At 36.0% G+C, this 21,649-nt stretch overlaps 2 protein-coding genes and 1 pseudogene across 2 annotated transcripts; 1 reads left to right on the top strand and 2 right to left on the bottom strand.

Annotated features, from left to right (window-relative positions):
• Positions 1-4,888: 4,888 nt before the first annotated feature.
• On the bottom strand, positions 4,889-6,357 carry LOC121734343 (cytochrome P450 6a2-like). Its single transcript, XM_042124877.1, has 5 exons — positions 6,199-6,357; positions 5,750-5,956; positions 5,462-5,608; positions 5,085-5,269; positions 4,889-4,969 (listed from the first exon to the last, which is right to left on the bottom strand). Exons 2-4 carry the CDS (start codon positions 5,945-5,947, stop codon positions 5,126-5,128), a joined length of 489 nt encoding a protein of 162 aa, XP_041980811.1. The 5' UTR covers positions 5,948-5,956; positions 6,199-6,357; the 3' UTR covers positions 4,889-4,969; positions 5,085-5,125.
• A 2,503-nt stretch (positions 6,358-8,860) lies between these two features.
• On the bottom strand, positions 8,861-20,535 carry LOC121734480 (annotated as a pseudogene).
• LOC121734341 lies at positions 11,520-13,912 on the top strand. Its single transcript, XM_042124874.1, has 2 exons — positions 11,520-12,839; positions 13,409-13,912. The coding sequence occupies exons 1-2, from the start codon at positions 11,754-11,756 to the stop codon at positions 13,424-13,426; spliced, it is 1,104 nt and encodes a 367-aa protein (XP_041980808.1). The 5' UTR covers positions 11,520-11,753; the 3' UTR covers positions 13,427-13,912.
• Positions 20,536-21,649: the final 1,114 nt, after the last annotated feature.

Below are 21,649 nucleotides of genomic sequence, written 5' to 3'. Positions count from 1 at the left end.
AGTATACAACTAAAGAAAAAATATTCATAAATTTGTAACTTTCGCCCCCCATCACCTAAAATGAGGGAGGGGGTGAGGTTTATATTAGACTTTCACTAATTTTATGAATTAGGATAAAAGAGTTTCACAACACGGGACTGCAGACAGTAACTAAAAAAACCTTTAATTAAGTACTTACAAGAACCAACTTACAAAAAAAAAACTGAAAACATTTCTTGTAAAATGTTGCCGAGATATGAGATCTCATGTAGAGCCAAGCTTCTGAATCTACATGGCCTAACTCTACTGACCCTAACTTAAACAAATTCTTATATTTTCTTTTTCACAGGGTAAACTTTATGTGGTCATCTTGGCAACATTTTACAAGAACTGTTTTTGTTTTTATTATTATTTTTTATTATTATTTCGATTTCAAAATTGTTATTTATGATGCGTGCTACTTTAATTTGAATATTATTCCTAATAAGATAAGATTTGTATTGAAAATTGAAATGTGCGGATATCTGGTGGTATTCTACGTAACATAATTAATTAGTTTGTGTTATGTAATCCTCAACCTATTTATCATTTAATGTTAGGTACACCGGATTAAGGATAATACACTTGCCCATAATATACTATCTTAACAATATGATATCCGTAGTTTCTAAAATCGATATGACTTACTTACTTCTTATTGCGTATTTCTAAAATCTACAATTCTACAGTAATATTCTAAATGCGAAAGATCTATAAACTAGCTATAAACTGCAGAATAGGCATGATGACTATTTTTTTTTTCCTATCGGTAATTGAAGGACACTTAAAAAATAGAAACATCGTTGAAAGAATGATTCTGATAGCTTAAAAATTCACCAAGATATGACAATTCAAATATCTCATAAAAAGACCTGCCCGAAACGCTCCCTACAAAGTGCTACGAAAGACTGACGTTAGTCTTTCGTAGTTTGTACGCATCGGGAGACAACTTTGTTCGACAGGTATATTAAATATTGCATTTATGAAAGTGGTTTCATAACAAAAGTTGCTTTTAATTGCTTAAGTTATCGAATTGTATACAAATACTAAGAAATTTCATTAAAAAAAAATCGACTTGAATATCCAACTTTAAAGGCGCATAACAAAAAAAATACAAATGCTATCAAGCTGAAATTTTGGGAACACTTATTTTTTACCGTGATTTCTTTATTTTATTAACAAAATTCGCTAATCTTTGACCTTGTCATCATCCCTATTGAATTGGATATTTGGTAAGAAGATATTGCAAGTTCCATTAACGAACATAGTGAGTATTGCAGATTATATTAAGGTTTTTTCATTTGACACAATATAATAATTATTAACGTTATCTTCGTCTGTACACTTTAACGAATTAGTAGTATATTATGCAAATCGGAAGTACCAGAAAACTCGATTGAAATTGAGTTTCTTCTTCTAAATCGAGTTCTTACATAGTAGGAGCGATGTAAAAGGCACGTTGGATTTGTACATATATTGAGTTTCTTTATAACTACCCAGACCTCGTTCCCTACAAGCTATTACACCTCTTATTCCCTTATCATACGCGCTAATATCGCGAGAACACGACACAAGCGAGAAACCGTGTACGTTGGAAGCAAATATTGGTACAAAAACCACAATTTCTATGTGGAGCCGTGATTCTAAGCATATTGCGAGAAATTTGACGTATTATTAAAATTACGCACAGAGAAATTCACGTTTTGGCACTCACTTGGCTTTGTTTTCAGAGTATTATTTGGTTCTCTTATTTTGATTTGGCATAGGAAAACATCATGAGCTCGTCGAAGCCAAAAAAGAAGTAACAATACCAATGGAGCGCACTAGCGCGTTGTCAGTCTTAAACATGAAGCTACTCGTAATACAGAGGTCTTAAAGCCACTTTCCACAATAGGGTAAGATGGAGCTCTTCATTGCCACTATGAAAGTATCCAGAAACATCGTCGATCTTAGATGAATGCAAAAGACGACTCAAGTCTCAACATAGGCGTCATATTCGTCTTTCCTTATCAGCGAGTCAGTGACCTTGGTTGAGACTTGAGCATAATTTCGGCCTATTCATGCAAATAGCAGAAGTATTCAAGAAAGGTGCTTTAATTCGCTGGCGAATAACACTTTAAGTGCCTATAATATCATCAACGCCCCTTATAGGTGATTAAGAGGATACACCAGGGGCGAGAGAAATTGAAAATAGGTATTTGAAAATGTTTTGCTGTCTCATTTATCTCAAGTCTCCCACCGCAGAGCGCGATAGAGACATCACGACAAAATAAAAGAACAGAAAATCTTCGATTCGTTGTCCGCTGATTCCTTCTCCAAAACTTAACCGATTCAAGTACTTTTTACATTAAGAATTAAAGCAAGGCTTGAGCTGTGTTCCTATGTTTTATTTTTTTTTTTGTATATTTTAGCCAGTTTTGTTTTCTGGGTGTTTGAACACAGAGGAAAATCTGGCCATTTTTTTGGGTTTTTGGACGTTCTTATCTTTTTTAATAATAAAATTATGAAAATAAAAAAACATAGGGACATGCTAATAGTGGCCATAGATATTCAGGAAAAAAATCATAACACTACCGGCATTATCCAGGGACGAAACAGGGGACAACGTTTGTATGAAAAACCGCGGTGTGGACTCCTCTTAAGCATAACATTGTCTCTCTTCCACTTCTTATAAATGAGGGAGAAGGCGCTGACATTTATATACAAACGATTAACTTTAAGTCGTGTTGGTGAAATAGGGATTTCGTCTCAAATCCGTACCACGTGTTTCCTCGACAAAGTTTAATAATTTACCCATAATCTGTTGTTTGATCATAAAACGCTATCCGAAAGTGTATTTGTGCCTTATCCGAGTAATTTTGGAAGGGAAACTTTTTAACTGCCTACAAAAAATTAAACTTCTCAACAGACTGAATTTATAGCCAAAGTTTACCTTGCGCGGGTTTTTAATCTTTGTCTATTTATTGTATAATAACTGTTATCCCAGTTTTGTCGTGATAAAAATTCTCTGCGATGTTTTTTCATGTATTTTTTTATACTATAAAGCTGAAGAGTTTGTAACTAAACAGACAATCCACCTATGTGTGACAAAGAATATCTATGATTCACGCGTCGGATTGGCATGAAAAAAGTTAGCTGGCCTGGTTTTATAACTTTTTTAAAAAAAATTTTTAATGAAATAAGGGGGCAAACGAGCAAGTCGCCTGATGGAAAACAACCACCGTCGCCCATGGACACTCTCAACATCAGAAGAGCTGCAGGTGCGTTGCCGGCCTTTTAAGAGGGAATACGCTCTTTTTTTGAAGGTTTGCAGGTCGTAACTACGGCAATCTTCACAGAAACCTCGGTGTGGGAGGCATTATTATTATAACCTCATAATAAATATTTTACACTACCCACACCATTATTGAGGCAAGATATTAAAAAAAATTACGTACTTATCTTATTTTTTTAATATCTTCCTCGCAATTTACATCCTCGTACCGATTACGTAAAGAATATCCAGAATTATCTCACAAAGCGAGTCAATAATTAAGAAAAATGTAGGTTTTCAACTTCAAAGGCGAATTTCGTGAAAAGGAAAGCAGAAAATCATGATAAGACTCGTAAAGGTGGTAACAGAATGATAATATGCTTCGCAGCGATACAAAATGATTGGAAGAATGACAATATGAATAGATTTTTATTTATTTTACGTCGTCATTGTTGATAAAATTACTACATACATACTTACATCGAAAAGTTTTTTAGAAAATCACACACAGCATCTACATACGTCCTACAGACTAAAGTTTTGATGGCTACGATAATTTACTAAACCCATAATTTTTCTCTTCACAGGAACAAGTTCACTAATTTCAATCTTAAGTTGTGTGTGTGAAAATTTTTTTTTCTTCCTTTCCTCTATCTATACTAATATTATAATTGGGAAGAGTTTGTTTGTTTGTTTGAACGCGCTAATTTCAGGAACTACTGGTCCGATTTGAATAATTCTTTCAGTATTAGATAGCCAATTTATCGAGGAAGGCTATAGGCTATATTTTATCACGCTAATACTAATAAGAGCGAAGAAATAGAGGAAAGTGTGGAAAAAAACGGGGGGAAATTATTTGAAAGGGCTTATCTCACGAAAAACTGGAGCAATTTTTCTTTTATTTGGCATAGATAAGAAATAGACCACGTGAAGGATCATAGGCTTTTTTTTGTGGAGTAATTTGTCTGTAAAATATCTAATTTACGCGGGCGAAGCTGCGCGGAACGTTATATTTCGCGTGGTCACGACATCACGCGTAAACGGCTGGACCCATTTTGCTGAAATTTGGTATAAAAATACTTTGAATCCCGAAAAAGAACAAAGGATAAATTTTGTCCCGGAAAATATACGGTTCCTGCACAATAAACTTTGATGATTCTCGCCTAAACTATTTAATCTATTTTGATGGGCATGGAGATTGGAGATACTAATTTGAATCTGGGTCAAGGAATGTTTTTTGTCCCGGAAAAATGTGCAGTTCCCACACAGTATACTTTTTCTGATTTACGCGTTAACGACTCGATGTACGGGAACAACTATAAACTAAAGTCCACGCGGACGAAGTCGCGGGCAACAGCTAGTATACTATAATTTTATTTGCCTAGGTTTGATGCTACGTTAAATCGCTTACAAATCCCTGCGCTTATATTATTAAACGCAACGATTGGGCGTGATATTGTGAGTCAACCTTTACTCTTTCGCTTACAATTTGGAGGTAATTAAAAAGTATATTAAGTGAATTTCTTTAGCAGGCCCTACGCTATATGAGATAATCATCATCTTTATTCACTTGTCAGTAAACATTTGTATTATGTTATCGACGAACTCGTCGACGGAATCGTCTACTTTTCTTTGGGATGAATGGTCTTAAATATTTTTCTGAAGAAATCCACTGACTCCTTCGGAAATAATGTGAACCTAAAGGTGAATAAAACAATGCACAAAAGATAATTAATGTTTAATGTAACATCCATTATCACAAATTAATCGAAAAATCATAAGCTAATATCGGATCAAACGAATAAATTCTTACCTAAATATCTCGACTAATTCAGGCCAGAAGAAGATGGAGGTTCAGCAGCAGCCTCTGTAGACGGAGAACTTCATGAACTCCTTGGTGACGGCACGCAGTGAACTGTCTCCAGTCAGAGTCGTATCGCTCGCGATACCGAAAGCCGAAGTGCCGATTACATCCGTGGTGAAGTCTGATAGGAGTTGCTGAGGATTAAATTAATATTATATTTAATCCTCAGCAACTCCTATCAGTTCTCCTACTGCTGAGCTTTTTCATTTCTTTCAGATCAAGGAGGTGCTTCAGGCATATTAGGATCAATTTTATACTACTTATCTGATAGTACTTGCCAGTATTATACCTGTCACTGTATACATAATAGAAGAGTAAAAACAAACCCGTAAATCAATTCGGTTTCCCTTTTCTAGTGCAATGCGCTGTACGACTTCTTTGGATTTACTGCGGATGTAGGATTGCAATTGTTTTAACTTGGATGACGTGAACACTGGTGTGAGTCGACGACGCACTTGACTCCAAACGGGGTCCTAAAAGGTTGAAAATATCAGAAAGATACATAGAAGAAATTAGAAAGTCCAAAAAATCACGTAAGAAAAATTATGATTATTATGATTCAGAAACATAAGTTACTACGAATTATTACAAGAAATATTGATGCTTTAGCTTACATTGACGGTAAAAACGTTGAGAGCGCCGATGGGATCGTTGGAACCAGACGCTAAGTTTCTGTTTCTGAAGTTTCCGAAGTCTTTGACAAGCACATTCCGGGCGATTTCAGGATCACAGACCAGAAGGGCGGGCTTCCAGATGCCGACATACTTCACACGGTTACCTCCAGAGAAGAACTTCTCATAGGTCTCACGCATCCAAATTCCCTGAAAATTTTTGAAACAAACTAAATTTTAAAAGATACTTTAAAATCTTGTGTTTTTGCCTGACTGACAAACCTGAGTACGCTAGAAGAGGCATATTTTTAAGTGTAGATACATATGTTACAACGTTTAAAATATTTTCTTTGGAACATAATATAAATTGCAGGTCGATTTGAGTTTGGAATATTGGTTAGTCTAGGATTATAATGTTGTTAGAAAAGAAGATGGAGACAAGAGACACTTACCACATTTTTACGTAGCAAAAAGGTTAGGCTTCCACACAGCGGATTAGGGGGCAAGCTTTGCCCAATATCCCTTCACACTTCTCCAACGAAGATATAGAAAAGACAACAGTAGTGTTATCAGAAGAGTTAGTATTTGAACAGTCAACATTGTGTCTAGAAATATTTTTAAGCACAAATAAAATATAAACACAAGTAACGTAACACAACCCGACTAATCACAACTAAACTAAAAACATATTCAAATATGTTTTTAGTTTAGTTGTGATTAGTTGTATTTAAATATATATACTTATGTTAAATGTTAAGGTTAAATGTTTAAATGTCTGAGGTTAAATGTTCTATGACCTTGAACATGACACTGTGTTTATCCATCCATATAGTGTAGGTATATGCCTGATTTAATAATTCTACAACTACATAACATTAAATAAATAATTGAAGTAATTATTTAAAAACATTGAAACAAAATATCTAGCTGTCGAATATCATAAAGTGTGTGAAAATTGAACTTAAATTAAAAATAAATACCTTGATTCCTGTTGTTTAACACGCTATAGCATTTCGCTACTGATATATAAATACAGTCAAATATGATAATCAATCGAAACTATATTATACTGGTGATGAGATAGTAAATATAAAATTTAATAATGACTTTACGCATTGTGTGATTTCTGTAGATAATTTAGTATACCCTTATCTATAGGGTGTAACAAAACTAAGAGATAATATTTTGGGGTGTGTATGTATTCCTTGTAGAGAGTTCATTGTGACAGTAGCAGCGCTGAAAGACCATTTTTTTCACTTTTGTATGGGCAAGCGCCCCAGCGTCATGAGTTTCCCCATACAAAAGTGAAAAAAAAAATTCTTTCAGCGCAGTGAACTCTCTATAAGGAACACGTCATACACACCCTAAAGTATTATCACTTAGTTTTGTTACATATTGTATAATAATAATTGAAATAGACAAATACTAGTGATAGACCACTAGACAGTACGGCCGCGTCAGTGCGACATATCAATATAGTACAGAAATGATTGTCATGCTGTACTTAATTGGCTCAAGCGCTGATATCATGTAGTAGTATTTACTTTTATATTTAGTAGGTAAAGTATTAATTTGAGGCACTTCTGTTATAATGGTATAGCAGTAGAGTGTAGTAGATACTTAGAAAAGTTTAATTCCCTGTTCTCTTTGCAAGACTCAAGACACAAAGTGGAGATTTTATATTCAGTTTTTTTTAGTTTTGCTTTTAGAATGTTCTCTGTTGCAAGATTCAAGACACAAAGTGGAGATTTTATATATTTAGTTTTTTTTAGTTTTGCTTTTAGAATGTTCTCTGTTGCAAGATTCAAGACACAAAGTGAAGATTTTATATTTCGTTTTTTTTAGTTTTGCTCTTAGAATGTTCTATGTTGCAAGATGCAAGACACAAAGTGGAGATTTTATATTCTGTTTTTTTAGTTTTGCTCTTAGAATGTTCTCAGTTGCAAGATTCAAGACACAAAGTGGAGATTTTATATATTTAGTTTTTTTTAGTTTTGCTTTTAGAATGTTCTCTGTTGCAAGATTCAAGACACAAAGTGAAGATTTTATATTTAGTTTTTTTTAGTTTTGCTCTTAGAATGTTCTCTGTTGCAAGATTCAAGACACAAAGTGGAGATTTCATATTCAGTTTTTTTAGTTTTGCTCTTAGAATGTTCTCTGTTGCAAGATTTAAGGCACAAAGTGGAGATTTTATATTCAGTTTTTTTTAGTTTTGCTCTTAGAATGTTTTTGATGAATTCTCTGTTGCAAGATTCAAGACACAAAGTGGAGATTTTATATTCAGTTTTTTTAGTTTTGCTCTTAGAATGTTCTCTGTTGTAAGATTCAAGACACAAAGTGGAGATTTTATATTCAGTTTTTTTAGTTTTGCTCTTAAAATGTTCTCTGTTGTAAGATTCAAGACACAAAGTGGAGATTTTATATTCAGTTTTTTTTAGTTTTGCTCTTAGAATGTTCTCTGTTGCAAGATTCAAGACACAAAGTGGAGATTTCATATTCAGTTTTTTTAGTTTTGCTCTTAGAATGTTCTCTGTTGCAAGATTCAAGACACAAAGTGGAGATTTTATATTCAGTTTTTTTTTAGTTTTGCTCTTAGAATGTTCTCTGTTGCAAGATTCAAGACACAAAGTGGAGATTTTATATTCAGTTTTTTTTAGTTTTGCTCTTAGAATGTTCTCTGTTGCAAGATTCAAGACACAAAGTGGAGATTTTATATTCTGATTTTTCAAAGTTTTGATCTCAGAATGTGCCGTAAGTTCTGCAATAGCCTACCAGCCCTTATAACTGCAATGTACATGATCACATGATATTTTTGTACAACTTCGACAAGCGATTCAGATTTATTATGAAATTTTGGAGCAGTAGATATAAATAAAATATGATAAATTTTGTTAATGATCCTTACTCGATTAGCTGTGAATAGGATTAGAATAAGGCATCATGATTGATAAAAATTAATCCACGAGTCAAAAGTAAATAAATAATTTAATAGTTACAATAATTTTATGTTGACATCCTTACTCACAACATAGATAGCAAATACATAGTTTGTCTTTACTCTATGGTTCTCCCCATAGCTATTTGTAGGTAGATTTGTTGTGGTATTTAATAATTGTATCTAGCTGGCTAGCCTTAACATTGCGTATTACTTTAAACACTTGGTATGAACTTTAGATTGACAACTTCTCCAGGCAAATAAATTGTTCCTCTCTTCTCGACTTCGCATTTGGATGGAAGAGGTGTATCAGGATACGGCTCTAGTCTGTAGCTTAGAAGAATTTTAGCTGCAGCCATTTGGATACTTATTTTAGCGAATCTCATTCCTGTAAGAAAAAAACATATTTTAAAATGCGATATGGCGGTACCCACAATTAGCGCCACATTCCTGCATCGCGCTTTTGAAGTTTTCTAAGTGAAGTATGTCGATATAATATATAATATTAAGCTACCGTTAACGTGCGTAAACCAGTTAGACTGCAGATTAACAAGGTATTCTGCAGATTATCTGTGTGAATCAGTTAAAGTGCAAAAAGTTCATTCTCATTAAATTAAATAAAACAGGTTCTTGTTTGAATAAAACATGTTATTTAGTTTCGACCATCACACACATAATAAAAATATATATTATCCCAAATTGGTGACCCATGAAAATTATGTAAAATATTTACCTATACAAATCCTGGGTCCTTCACCAAATGGCATGTAGGTATATGGTTTGATATTCTCCTCGTTTTCTGGCAAGAATCTATTAGGATCAAACTTGTATGGGTCTGGGAAGTATTCTGGATCGTGATGCATGCCCACTGCATTAACCACTATAGGTGTTCCAGCTTTCACTATCAGATTTTCATCAACTCTGTAATCATTTTCAGCTATTCTGTCCAACCAACCCATTGGCGGATATTTTCTGAGAGTTTCTGTAATATAAATGAGGAAGCAGTTATTTTAATTACTATTATGAATTCTCTGTAACTTATTTTGTGAGCAATATTACCTTTAATAGCGGCATTGAAGTACCTCAAGCCCTCTAGTTGCTCTGTATTAAATTCTCCGGAGCTATTCATTTGCTTTGCTTCCAATAGTTCGGCGTAGATTTTCTCCTGCATTAACAAAAAACAAAACAAGAACAATAGAAATAACTCTAATTCAATAATAATAATTCCCCACATACCGGTTTCGGTGACGGTGGCCGGTTTCATTGAAACCAGGCAGGTACGCAGGAGTAATTTTATAGTGCCCGAGTGTGTGCGCAGTACACAAGATCACTCTCTATTCCTTTACTCTCATAATCCAGTGGGACGGAAGACCGACACGACCGGCGAGAGTCAGGCGCAGGACCGACTTTTCACATGCCCATCCGACGCATGGATCATCTTACTTGTCAGACAATCAGGTGATCAGCCTGCATTGTCCTAACCCAACTTGGAAATAACATGTTTCCAGCGCGGGAATCGAACCCACGACCTCCGAGTCAAGAGCCACGCTCTTAACCACTGGACCACGGAGGCGTTAATTAATATAATTATAATAAAGAAATATAATTTTTTTTACCTGAATATGTGGTGCGTGTGCTAATTCGTTAAACATGAATGTGAGTGCCGCTGCCGAGGTTTCAAAACCAGCTTGAAGAAATATCACTCCTTGAGCGATGAGGAGATCATCAGAAATTTCTAGAAAACAACAAGAAGTTTTAAAAATACTAATTTGTGAGATGTATTATATATTTTTGGCAATTGACAAAGCCTGAGTTTTACTACAAATGTGAATTTTGATTCTGTACTAAGATTCAATACCTTCACCGTTTGCTTCTGCTTCTTTCTTTATATTCAGAAGAGCGTCCAGCAGATCTTTGTTCTTATTCGCATACTTGTTTTTCTCTCTTTCCGAAACAATAGTATAGAAAATTTTCCTGAAGAAATCAGATGATTCTTTAGAGATTAACGTAAACCTGTAAAACGGTAAGTAGACTAACATTTGTTTTGTACCTTTAAAATAATTATTTTTTAAGACTTGACCATTACTGCAGTATTACTATTGATAATAATCACATAATGTTGATCACAATCGATAACAAAATACTCGTATGCTCTTAAATTAAATTTTTGCTGCTTCATACTATCTGCTGCATATTATGCAATATGCATGCTACTATACTTAATACGTTGGACGTTGGTGGTCTTACTAATCGGCGAGCGAAGCGAGCTCTAGTATATTATCCCACAACCTGTACATTTTGTGGTACACTTTACGGAAAAACTATCACGCCTATTGATTTGTGCTTTAACATATTACTTAGTAATTTTAATTTATATGTAGATCAATCAGCCAAGGTTTTTTATAATATGTAGATGTGTTAGCGTCAGTCAGTCAAGGTGTGATGACGCGAGCCCTCGCAAAGCTCGGCTTTTAGCTAGTTATTATTATTCTCGTCTTATAATTAATCAATGCGAGCGAAGCAAGCCCTACTATATCCCACAACCTGACCACTTTTGTGGTACACTTTACGGAAAAACTATCACGTCTATTGATAGTTGTTTTTATTTAAATATAGGTATTATGTTATCATCAGACAGTCAAGGTTTGGTTACTATGAAAATAAAAAAAAAACTGTTTTAAAGATTATTACCAAGCAGAACAACGAAGCCCTCACAAAGCTCGGCTTTTAGCTAGCATTAATTTATTATTATTATCATTACAAACTGGCATGTCATATTATGTAGCCTTCCTAAAACACAGTGTTGAGTTGAAGAAGCGATTCGTAATCTTAGCCTATATAAGTGTCTATGGATTAAAAACTTACCAAATAGTCTGTGGTTTCTCTTAGTTCACTGCTTTACTCACCAGCTGGCGCCCTCTTCTATGAGAATAGGCGCGACGTCATCTGTCAACTTCATAGCGTTCGTAAATTTTTACCGCGCAAGCCGTAAAAATTTTTCTTAAGTGTTTTTTATTGTTAAAATAAAACACAGTGTTTAGTGTTGGTGTTAGAAAAGTGCTTCAAGGTGAAATGAGTGTGGATAGAAATACACAATGTGCAAGTTCTGTCGCCTCGGACGAGGGACAGGCTTGTAACAGCAGCGGGGCCGATGCAGGCTCCTCATCTTCGGAGGATGAGGCTGGCTTTGCTTCTCCACCACCTAACAAGCGTCGTCGTAGGTATGTACAAAATCCTTATGCCGATCCACGCGTCGATGTATTGATGGATCAAGTAAGTCGGATTTCAAACTTCGTCTCCGAACTAACTAGTCAAACAATGCATAACACCAACACTCACCAGATCATAAATAATTGCTTACCAGGCCCTAGTCACGCTGTTCAGTCTAGTAATTTGGAGTCAACTTTCCTTAAAAGACCATGTACTTCATCAAATAACCTCACTTTAGGTGAATTAAACATTGATTATGATGACAAGAAGATTATACCTTCTGCTGATAAAGACCGCCTATTAGAGCTGGTAAAGTACCAAAAATTCAACACTCAAGCCTGGAAGGGCATTCGCTATAAAAAAGCGATGCAGTCTTATGCTGCAACACCTGGGTTTATAGGTCTTAAAATAAATGAAGAGCTTTGTCATTTTAGTAAAAATAAAGACTATTTAGCATCTACAGAGCAGCTATTAGCTAGCTTATCTAATGTCTTACTTGAACAAAGACAATTACTGCAAACAGGACTGCGGGGGATTGTTGACTGGGCCTCAGCGGATGCAAAAAATCTTAATGCCAATTCTCTCTGTGAGAGATTTTTAACAACATTTGGTCCCGGATCTAGTATATCAAAGAATTCTGAGCTGTCCATGCAGATAATCTGTGGAAAAAGGGCAGAGTGCATTGAAGTTAGGCGGGATCGCATTCTTAAAGAAATAGCAAATTCAAACCTCAGAGCTACTTTACAAAACGTTCCACCCAGCTCGGAATACTTATTTAGTCGAGAGGGCTTACAGCCTATTATTCAGTCATTAGGTGGTTCACAGACTTGGTTGAATACACCAAGTTACTTAAAAGAAAAGAGGTCTAGTACTTCATTTAATCAACATTCAAATAAGAAACAGAGATTTCCATCTACTAGATCTTATAAAGAGGAGAGAAAAATAAAGACTATGCCCAAAAAGAACCGGCCCTTTCGTCGAAACAACCAAACAGAGAATACAAGTTCCCACACTAAACAAAAGTGACAATCCAACGAGGGTGTTCAGGGGTGGATGTTTGAGGGAACATGTAGAGGCTTGGAAGAAGTTAGGTGCCAACCCGTTCATCCTAAGAATTATATCCAATGGCAAAATAGCATTCAAAACAAAACCTCCTCTACATTACCCCAACAAGAGTATCCAAAACAAGTTCTCAACAAGAGTAACTACAAAGATGTCAGCAGTGATCAAAGAGCTGAAAGAAAAGAAAATTTTAGAACACCCTCCAGTACTCAATGCAGGTTTCCACTCAAAGATGTTTCTTGTAACCAAAGCAGATGGAGGAATACGCCCGATCTTCGACCTCAGGGGCCTCAACGCACATGTCGCCGTAAAGCACTTTCAGCTCATTTCACAGGCAGATGTGATAACCTTCTTACAGGATGGGGATTGGTTGGTCAAGATCGACCTCCACCAAGCATATTTTCACCTGCCAATCGACGAGAAACACCGGCGCTTTCTGAGGGTGATATACAACAACGAAGTGCTACAGTTGACTGCCCTACCATTTGGCCTATCGTCTGCCCCCCGTTTATTTGCAGCGGTGTCCAATTGGGTTGCGGAAATCCTACGGACAAAGGGGGTGCGACTGCTTGCATATCTAGACGATTACCTCCTGGCGCATCAGAATCGTGCCAAACTTGTCACTCAGGTTGCGGAAACGCTGAGTGTTCTAGAATCACTAGGTTGGCATGTCAACTATCAAAAGTCCAGTCTCATACCAACACACGAGTTGGAATACCTAGGACTTACCTGGAATACCGAAATCAATTGCCTGTCATTGCCCCAAATGAAAATAATGAAAATAAAGAATATCATATCAAGTCTGCTAAAAAAAGGATGCTGCACCCTGAAAGAGATGCAAAGTCTATTAGGCATGTTAAATTTTGCAAATTACTCAATTCCAAAAGGACGTCTGCATTGCCGCAAGATGCAAATATTTTTGAAAAAATTTCATCAGAACCGACCCAGAGACAAAAAAGTAATACCACCTTCGTTAAGTCAGGATTTGACTTGGTGGCTAAATGCTGTAAACAACAGCAGGGCCCCATTACATCAGAAAGAAGTAACACACTTTCTTACAACAGATGCAGCAGATGCGGGATGGGGTGCACATCTAAACAGCCTACTTCTATCAGGCAAATGGGCTCCTTACCAAAAGAAGTGGCACTCAAATCTAAAAGAACTTTATGCAGTATATGCGGCAATAAAGTGCCAAGAGGAGAGCCTAGAGGGAGCTCACATACTGTTGCAGACCGACAACCGTACTCTCGTTGCATACATAAGGAACGAGGGGGGCACAAGATCACTAGCCCTATTAGAACTGACAGGCAGGGTTCTAGAGTTAACCGAGCAGCTCAATATAACGCTGTCGGCCTGCTACCTCCCAGGGAGGCTAAACGGAATAGCAGATCGTCTCTCGAGGGGTCGCCCAGTCCCAGAGTGGCACCTACTTCCACAGGCCACGGAAGCCATATTCAAAGAGTGGGGGGTCCCAGATATAGACCTGTTCGCGTCAAAAGAGACCGCCGTCGTGCGAAGCTACGCCACATTGGATTCAACAGATGGGTGCGCAACTTTCTGCGACGCATTCAGCCTTCAGTGGGATTACCAGATGGCCTGGGTGTTTCCCCCCCCAAACCTCATCCCACGAGTATTGGCCCATCTGAACAAGGCGAGGGGAACATATGTTCTAATAGCACCTCATTGGACTCGGTGCTTTTGGCATCCAGACCTACAGGCGAGGGCTCTCGGAGAGCCAATAATAATCAAGGATCTGCGGAAGACCTTGATAGATCAAACTACAGGCAGAGTGCCGGAACAGATAGACAAGTTGTCTCTTCTAGCCTGGAAGGTTGGGGGTGGGCAGACAAAGTGAGACACTGGAGTTTAGACGAACAAAACTTATTAAAACAAAGCTGGCGGGAGTCCACCCTTACTACATACAAAGCACCTATCAATAGATGGCTGTTGTGGTGTGAGTCTGAGAATATAAACCCAAATACACCAGATGGTAGCACAGTGGCAAGATTTTTGGCAAAGCTATTTTTAGTAGACAAATTAGCCTATAGTACTATCTTGTTGCACAAATCAGCAATTTCAACATTTTGTGCTACATCTGTGGAAAATTTTTCTAAAAACTTTTTTGTTACTCAGGTTTTGAGAGCTATATCCATCGCTAAACCGCCAGCTCCTAAGCCTCCAATATTTGACATAAAAATACTGTTCGATTGGCTCAAAAGTACTAGCTCCAATAATTCATTATTTGACATTTCCCGGAGAACATCTCTCATTCTTTTATTGGCATCTGGGCGTCGTATACACGATTTAACTTTACTGGATATTTCACAAAATAATTTTCATAATGATGAGGATAAAATCACATTAATTCCTAAATTTGGCTCCAAGACTGATTCCGGTACACATAGACAATCTGGTTGGTGCCTTCTACAGCATCCTGATGAAAAAATCTGCCCTGTCAAACATATAAAATCTCTTATTTCAAAATCTCAAAATAGAAGATCACAGCAGCAGGATCTTACTAATTTATTTTTATCTGTAACTGGACCTATTAAGCCAGCATCAAGAACCATGATTACTGGATGGATCAAATCAATATTTAAAGAAATTGATATAAGAGCTTCTCCGGGTAGCATCCGTTCAGCCGTTGCTTCAAGAGGATGGCTTGAAAATAGACCTGTAGAAGAAATTTTGAGTAGGGGAAATTGGAAAAGTGCTCAAACTTTTAGTAAATATTATTGTCGCTCTGTGCAAAGCAATAATGATAATAATACTTCAGCTGATTTGTTACATAATAATTTTTCTTGTTTGTAGCAACAAGTTGACAATTTATAATATTTTTAATTGTTTGTTTAATAAGAAATTATTGATCTCTCTCACACAGAGTAATTTATTAGAATAGAGCTAAATTACTATCTCCCTAGAGTTCCTATAGGAATAAGTTTGTAATGTGCCATTTTGATAATTCAATATTATTCACAATTTGTTATGTTTTAAGATAAGAATTTGATTTGTTTTGTTTAAAAAAAAAAAAAAAAAAAAAATAATTTTATTTGTTTGTTACAAGTTAAATTTTAATTAATAATAATTTAATATTCAGAATAAAAGTTTTTCTTATAGAAGAGTGAGTTTCAGTTGTTAATAATAATTTAAGTAATAGAGAATATTTGTAGTATCAAATTTAACAATTTATCACATAGCGTTCATGCACCAGCAGATATCAGACACGTCTTCAACTCAACACTGTGTTTTAGGAAGGCTACATAATATAACTGTTTTGCATTACAACAAAACAATTATTATGTGCCAAATAAAACACAGTGTTGCAGCAAGGTCTTGCTGGTGAGTGAAGACACTATGAAGTTGACAGATGACGTCGCGCCTATTCTCATAGAAGAGGGCGCCAGCTGGTGAGTAAAGCAGTGAACTAAGAGAAACCACAGACTATTTGGTAAGTTTTTAATCCATAGACACTTATATAGGCTAAGATTACGAATCGCTTCTTCAACTCAACACTGTGTTTTATTTGGCACATAATAATTGTTTTGTTGTAATGCAAAACAGTTATATTTTGATTGCGAGTCATAATATTATTATTTACAAACCATCAAAAAATTACGTCATGTTTTGAAATGGTTATATTGATAACATTGTATTGTGTTATCCGTCATAATATGCGATACTGATAACTGATCAGCCAATTCCGACTTAGATTCTCATTTCTCTGATAGGCTTATTTAATGCAATCTTAAATTAACACTTCAACTTACTTAAATATATCAACCAGCTCTGGTAAGAAAAATATAGAAGTCCAACTGAAGCCTCTATATACAGAGAATTTCATGAGGTCTTTAGTAACTGCCCGTAGCGAACTGTCACCAGTGAGAGTCGCGTCACTAGCCAGCCCAAACGCTGAGGTACCTATTACGTCGGTCGTGTAGTCGCACATTAAATTCTGAAAATAAGCAGGTCACAAGTAACTTGACGGAGAGGAAGACTTGAAGGTGTACCACAAGGATCCTTTTTTGGTCCGGTATTGTTTTTAATCTATAAAGTTGAACCATTTTTGTGTTTAGTTTGGATTGATGTGTATTTTGAACACGTGAATGAAACATGTTGCCACCCAAAACAACTTATTAAATTATTACTTCCTGTATAACGTGTATGCATATTTTGATGAAATTTGCTATAATATAGTTTTGAAATAACACGTAGTACTTTCATAAAGATTCCTAAAGGAATATTATGATAAATTGCTAGCAATTTTAGTCTAGACTAAAGCGTGTTTATAAGCATATTTTGATGAAATTTGCTATAATATAGTTTTGAAATAACACGTAGTACTTTCATAAAGATTCCTAAAGGAATATTATGATAAATTGCTAGCAATTTTAGTCTAGACTAAAGCGTGTTGATAAAAATATGAATCACATAAGGTTTTTTCTTTACTAAAACCAGAAAAGAAACTTACGCGTAAATCAATACGATTACCCTTCTCCAAGGCTATGCGTTGCAGAAGATCGTTCGACTTGATGTTGATGTGAGCCTGCAGCTATTTGAGTTTGGATGACGTGAACACTGGCGTGAGGCGACGACGCATTTTTGACCATACGGGATCCTGAAAGGTAACGTGGTATGAAAAGCAAAGACAGTTATAGTAGTACGCGAAGGGTCTGCTGTTTACAAATACACACACACGAATCTTGGAGCTTGTAAGGAGATAAGGGGATAAATTTTTTCTTAAGATTGTACCATCGAAGAAATTGATTCGATAAGTTTTCTTAAATAATATATGTGCTATGCCTGAAACCGATAATTTGGAAAAATAAATCTGAGATACACAGTGTGGTATCTACTTCGAATCAACTAGTTATTTCCTTTGTTTTTGTGATATTTCTCGTGATGTTGATGGACAATAATGTACAATTAAATAGAAAAAAAATCGGCCAAGTGCGAGTCGGACTCGCGCATGAAGGGTTCCATACCGTTATAGCGCGAAAGTAGGAAAAAATTGTTTTTTGTATGGGAGCCCCCCTTAATTATTTATTTTCTTTTAATTTTGCGGTTAAATATTAAAGTACACACATAATTGAGGATTTCGTAAAAAAATCATGTGTCTACTTAATATAGCCATTATAGATTAGGAGCCAAAAAGGGAAAAAAATCACGTTTGTTGTATGGGAGCCTCCCTTGAATCTTAATTTTATTTAGTTTTTAGTATCTGTTGTTACAGCGGCATCAGATATACACAATCTGTGAAGATTTCAGAACTCTAGCTATAGTAGTTCTTGAGTAAGAGCCTAGAGACAGACAGACGGACAGACATCGAAGTCTTAGTAATAGTGTCCCGTTTTTACCCTTTGGGTACGGAACCCTAAAAAAGTATGTCAAATATAATATATTTTAAGAATAAACTAAATCACAAGTGGCTTCACTCTACATCCTCTATCGGTTGTATCACGGGGAGTGCTCTAAGAATTTGTTCGGAATCATACCACCTCCAACTTTTCGCCATCGTCCCACGCGAAAAATATACCATCCTCATCACTTTTATGAGTGGCAGTCTTCCACCGTGCGTTTTTTGCGTAACTTTCTGCTGCGCACTGTAAAACTCTGAAATAAACTGTCACTATATTTTCAATACGACCTGCAAACCTTCAGAGGCCGGCAAGTGGCAACGTACTTGCAGCTCTTCTAATGTTGCGAGTGTCCATGGCCGACAGTACAGTTGCTTTCCATCATAGGGTCAATTAAGGAATCTTATAAAGGAATCTTATAAGGTCAATGATTTCATAGAAGATGGCACATCTTGGGAGTAGGATGGCTTCTTGCAAGGCTACTTCTACATTATTATATTATGACTTACAATTATGTATGTTGACATTGTATATAATATTAAGTTACAAAATTGTAAACTTTATTTTAAAAGAATAATTTTTCTCTCACTTTTTTGGTAAAAAGTGGAACCGAGTTTCTTACGCCGGTTCTTCTCGCCGGGGTAGTTCCCGAACCGGTGGTAGGCATCAGGTAGACATTCTGAAAAAATTTGATTAAAATTTACTCAGAAATAAAACATTTCTTATTTATTTATTATTTTTTATCAGGTGACCCGTTTGCTCGTTTCGACCCTTATTTTATTAAAAAAAAAAAACGATCATATAACTGATATCGTGTACTTAATAATCCTAAAATAACAGTACATATTGTATACAGATTATTTTCTATACCAAACTAACATTCTATACTGTCAGATATAAAAGTGATAAACATTTAAACATTCAATTCATAAATACATAATTACAACACTGTATACATCTGTATTATAAATGTTTTTACTACGTACTAATCGCCAAACTATCGTTTGTAGCATCGCGTCGCGTCGCCCTGAATATCATATAGGTAGATTCCTATAAGAAAAGTCAATTAGTTACGATCGTTTTTAAAGTACTCGATGATTGTTTAATCCAAAAAGGACATTGTATTTGGGATACAGTATAAGTAGTCTACTATGCCACATATAAATGGTTTCAATCGATTACGGGTTTTTGGTCCATACATTTTTGGGCATTCGCCTTTATAGTATTTATGTAATATATTCTATAGTACTACTGTTTATTTGTATTATGCATGCTTGTATATATTTTTTTGTATATTTTTATAAGTTATGTTGTCCTTCACCGTACGAGCGTCCGTATTGTGTACTTGAGTTTAGAAAATAAAATGTCTCATTAGTACACGCCTCCACCCGGGATCGAACCTGCACCCTCTACGAGTGCGAACCAAATGACTACCAGTTAGGCCACGGACGCTCTTACGTCTGTCCTTATAACCTTAGAAACCGGGTAGTTCTAGTTGAACGAGTACAATTTAATGTAATATTAGGGTAGGCCAAGAAGGGATTTGGTGAAATATGCTCGAGTGTGGGGGGTAAGGGGAGGCCAAGAAGGGATTTCACGATATGCTCGAGCGTGTCAAATTAAGCTTTATAGGCTTCCCACATGTGACATGTCTCTAGTTATCATGGTATAAAAATCAGATTTTTTATTTGGGACGTGTTAAAAAAAAGTTATTTTCAAATATTGAAATGTCATAGGATCTGTCAGATTGAGATAGAAGATATAAAGCTGGCTTCTCACGGCGTGTGATATCACAAGCCGCGCCGCGCCGCGCCGAGCCAGCTATTACGAGCGAGCACGAGCTACCCCTTCTCACGGCGCGTTATATCACAAGCCGCGCCACGCTGACAAACATTCAAGTAAAATTAAACTTTATTAACACGTTAATAGATATCATTTTGCTCTAAGTCACTATGTTAAATAAGTAAATTTTAATGAAATGCAACTTTATTCATTAGGCAACTAGGTTGCATTTCAATCTATGCCGCTAATTTTATTAAGTTTAATATTAAGTTTAATTTTAAATTATATTATTAAGTTTAATTCCTTTATTTTGATAACAGATGCCGCTGCTTGGTGGCTACATCGCGCTGTAGCTAGCACGAAGATATTTGTTATAGGTATAAGGTGATTAACTAGTACCAAACTATTTCCATTCACACTCACTCTTGGTGTTGTAGAATTATCATGCCAGAGCGATTTTAGTCCCAGGGTAGCCGTACAGACTACAGACGGATTTCGTGATATTGTGCTCGAACAGAAGAGTCATTCTTCCACCAGTACGAGTGGAAACATAATAATAATTATTATTGTGAAATATAAAAGTAGTATAGCATCACGGGGAACTGGGATGTTTTTGAGCAATTACTATTGTATCGTACATCCTGCAAGCTTTCGTCATCATTCCACCACGCGAAAAACATACCATCATCAATCCTCATCACCTTGGTGAGGAGCAGTCTTCCACCGTGAATTTTTTGCGTAACATCCTGTCATGCACTGTAAAACTCAGGAATGAACTGCCACCAGTATTTGAGGACCAATACACGCCATAGGAATTTAGTCCCAAGCCCCAGCCCCCAGGCCCAGGGTATCCCACCCTCAACCCTGGGACTTAAATCCCTCTGGCGTGATAATTCTACAACACCAAGAATGAGTGTAAGTGAAATGAGTTTCATATTAGTTAATCACCTATAATAAAAATCTTCGTGCTAGCTATAGCGCGATGTAGCCGCCAAGCAGCGGCATCTGCCCCCCTACCAGCTCTTATAGCAATATTACTTTAATATTACTTTCAGATTTGGCACAAACAAAAAACATAGTTTTGTTTATATAAATAGAGATTCTGCTTGTTCATACGAAATTCAAAAGTAATATTAAAGTAATACTGCTATAAGAGCTCATTGGGCTGTTATCAAATAAATGAATTACACTTAATATAATAAAATTAGCGGCATAGATTAATAATAATAATACAATATCTATGGATGCTTCACACCGCGTCAGTCTGGCCCAGTGCTAAGTACCTGAAGGACTTGTGTTACGGGTACCAGACAACGGAAATATATTTAATACTTTTATACTATACATATATTTAAGATTTTTATTATATGATACACATATTTAATAATACCCAGGAACTATGAAAACTTTTTTGTTCCGTCGGCGGGATTCGAACCCGCGACCCCCGGCTTGAGCTACTGACAGTCCACTCACTGAGCCACAGAGATTGAAATGCAACCTAGTTGCCTAGTGAATAAAGTTGCATTTCATTAAAATTTACTTATTTAACGAAGTGACTTA

Source organism: Aricia agestis, chromosome 15 (assembly GCF_905147365.1).
Source record: "Aricia agestis chromosome 15, ilAriAges1.1, whole genome shotgun sequence".
NCBI lineage: Eukaryota > Metazoa > Arthropoda > Insecta > Lepidoptera > Lycaenidae > Aricia > Aricia agestis.
Note: the sequence above shows the minus strand (reverse complement) of the source record. Positions and strands in the feature narration are given on the sequence as shown.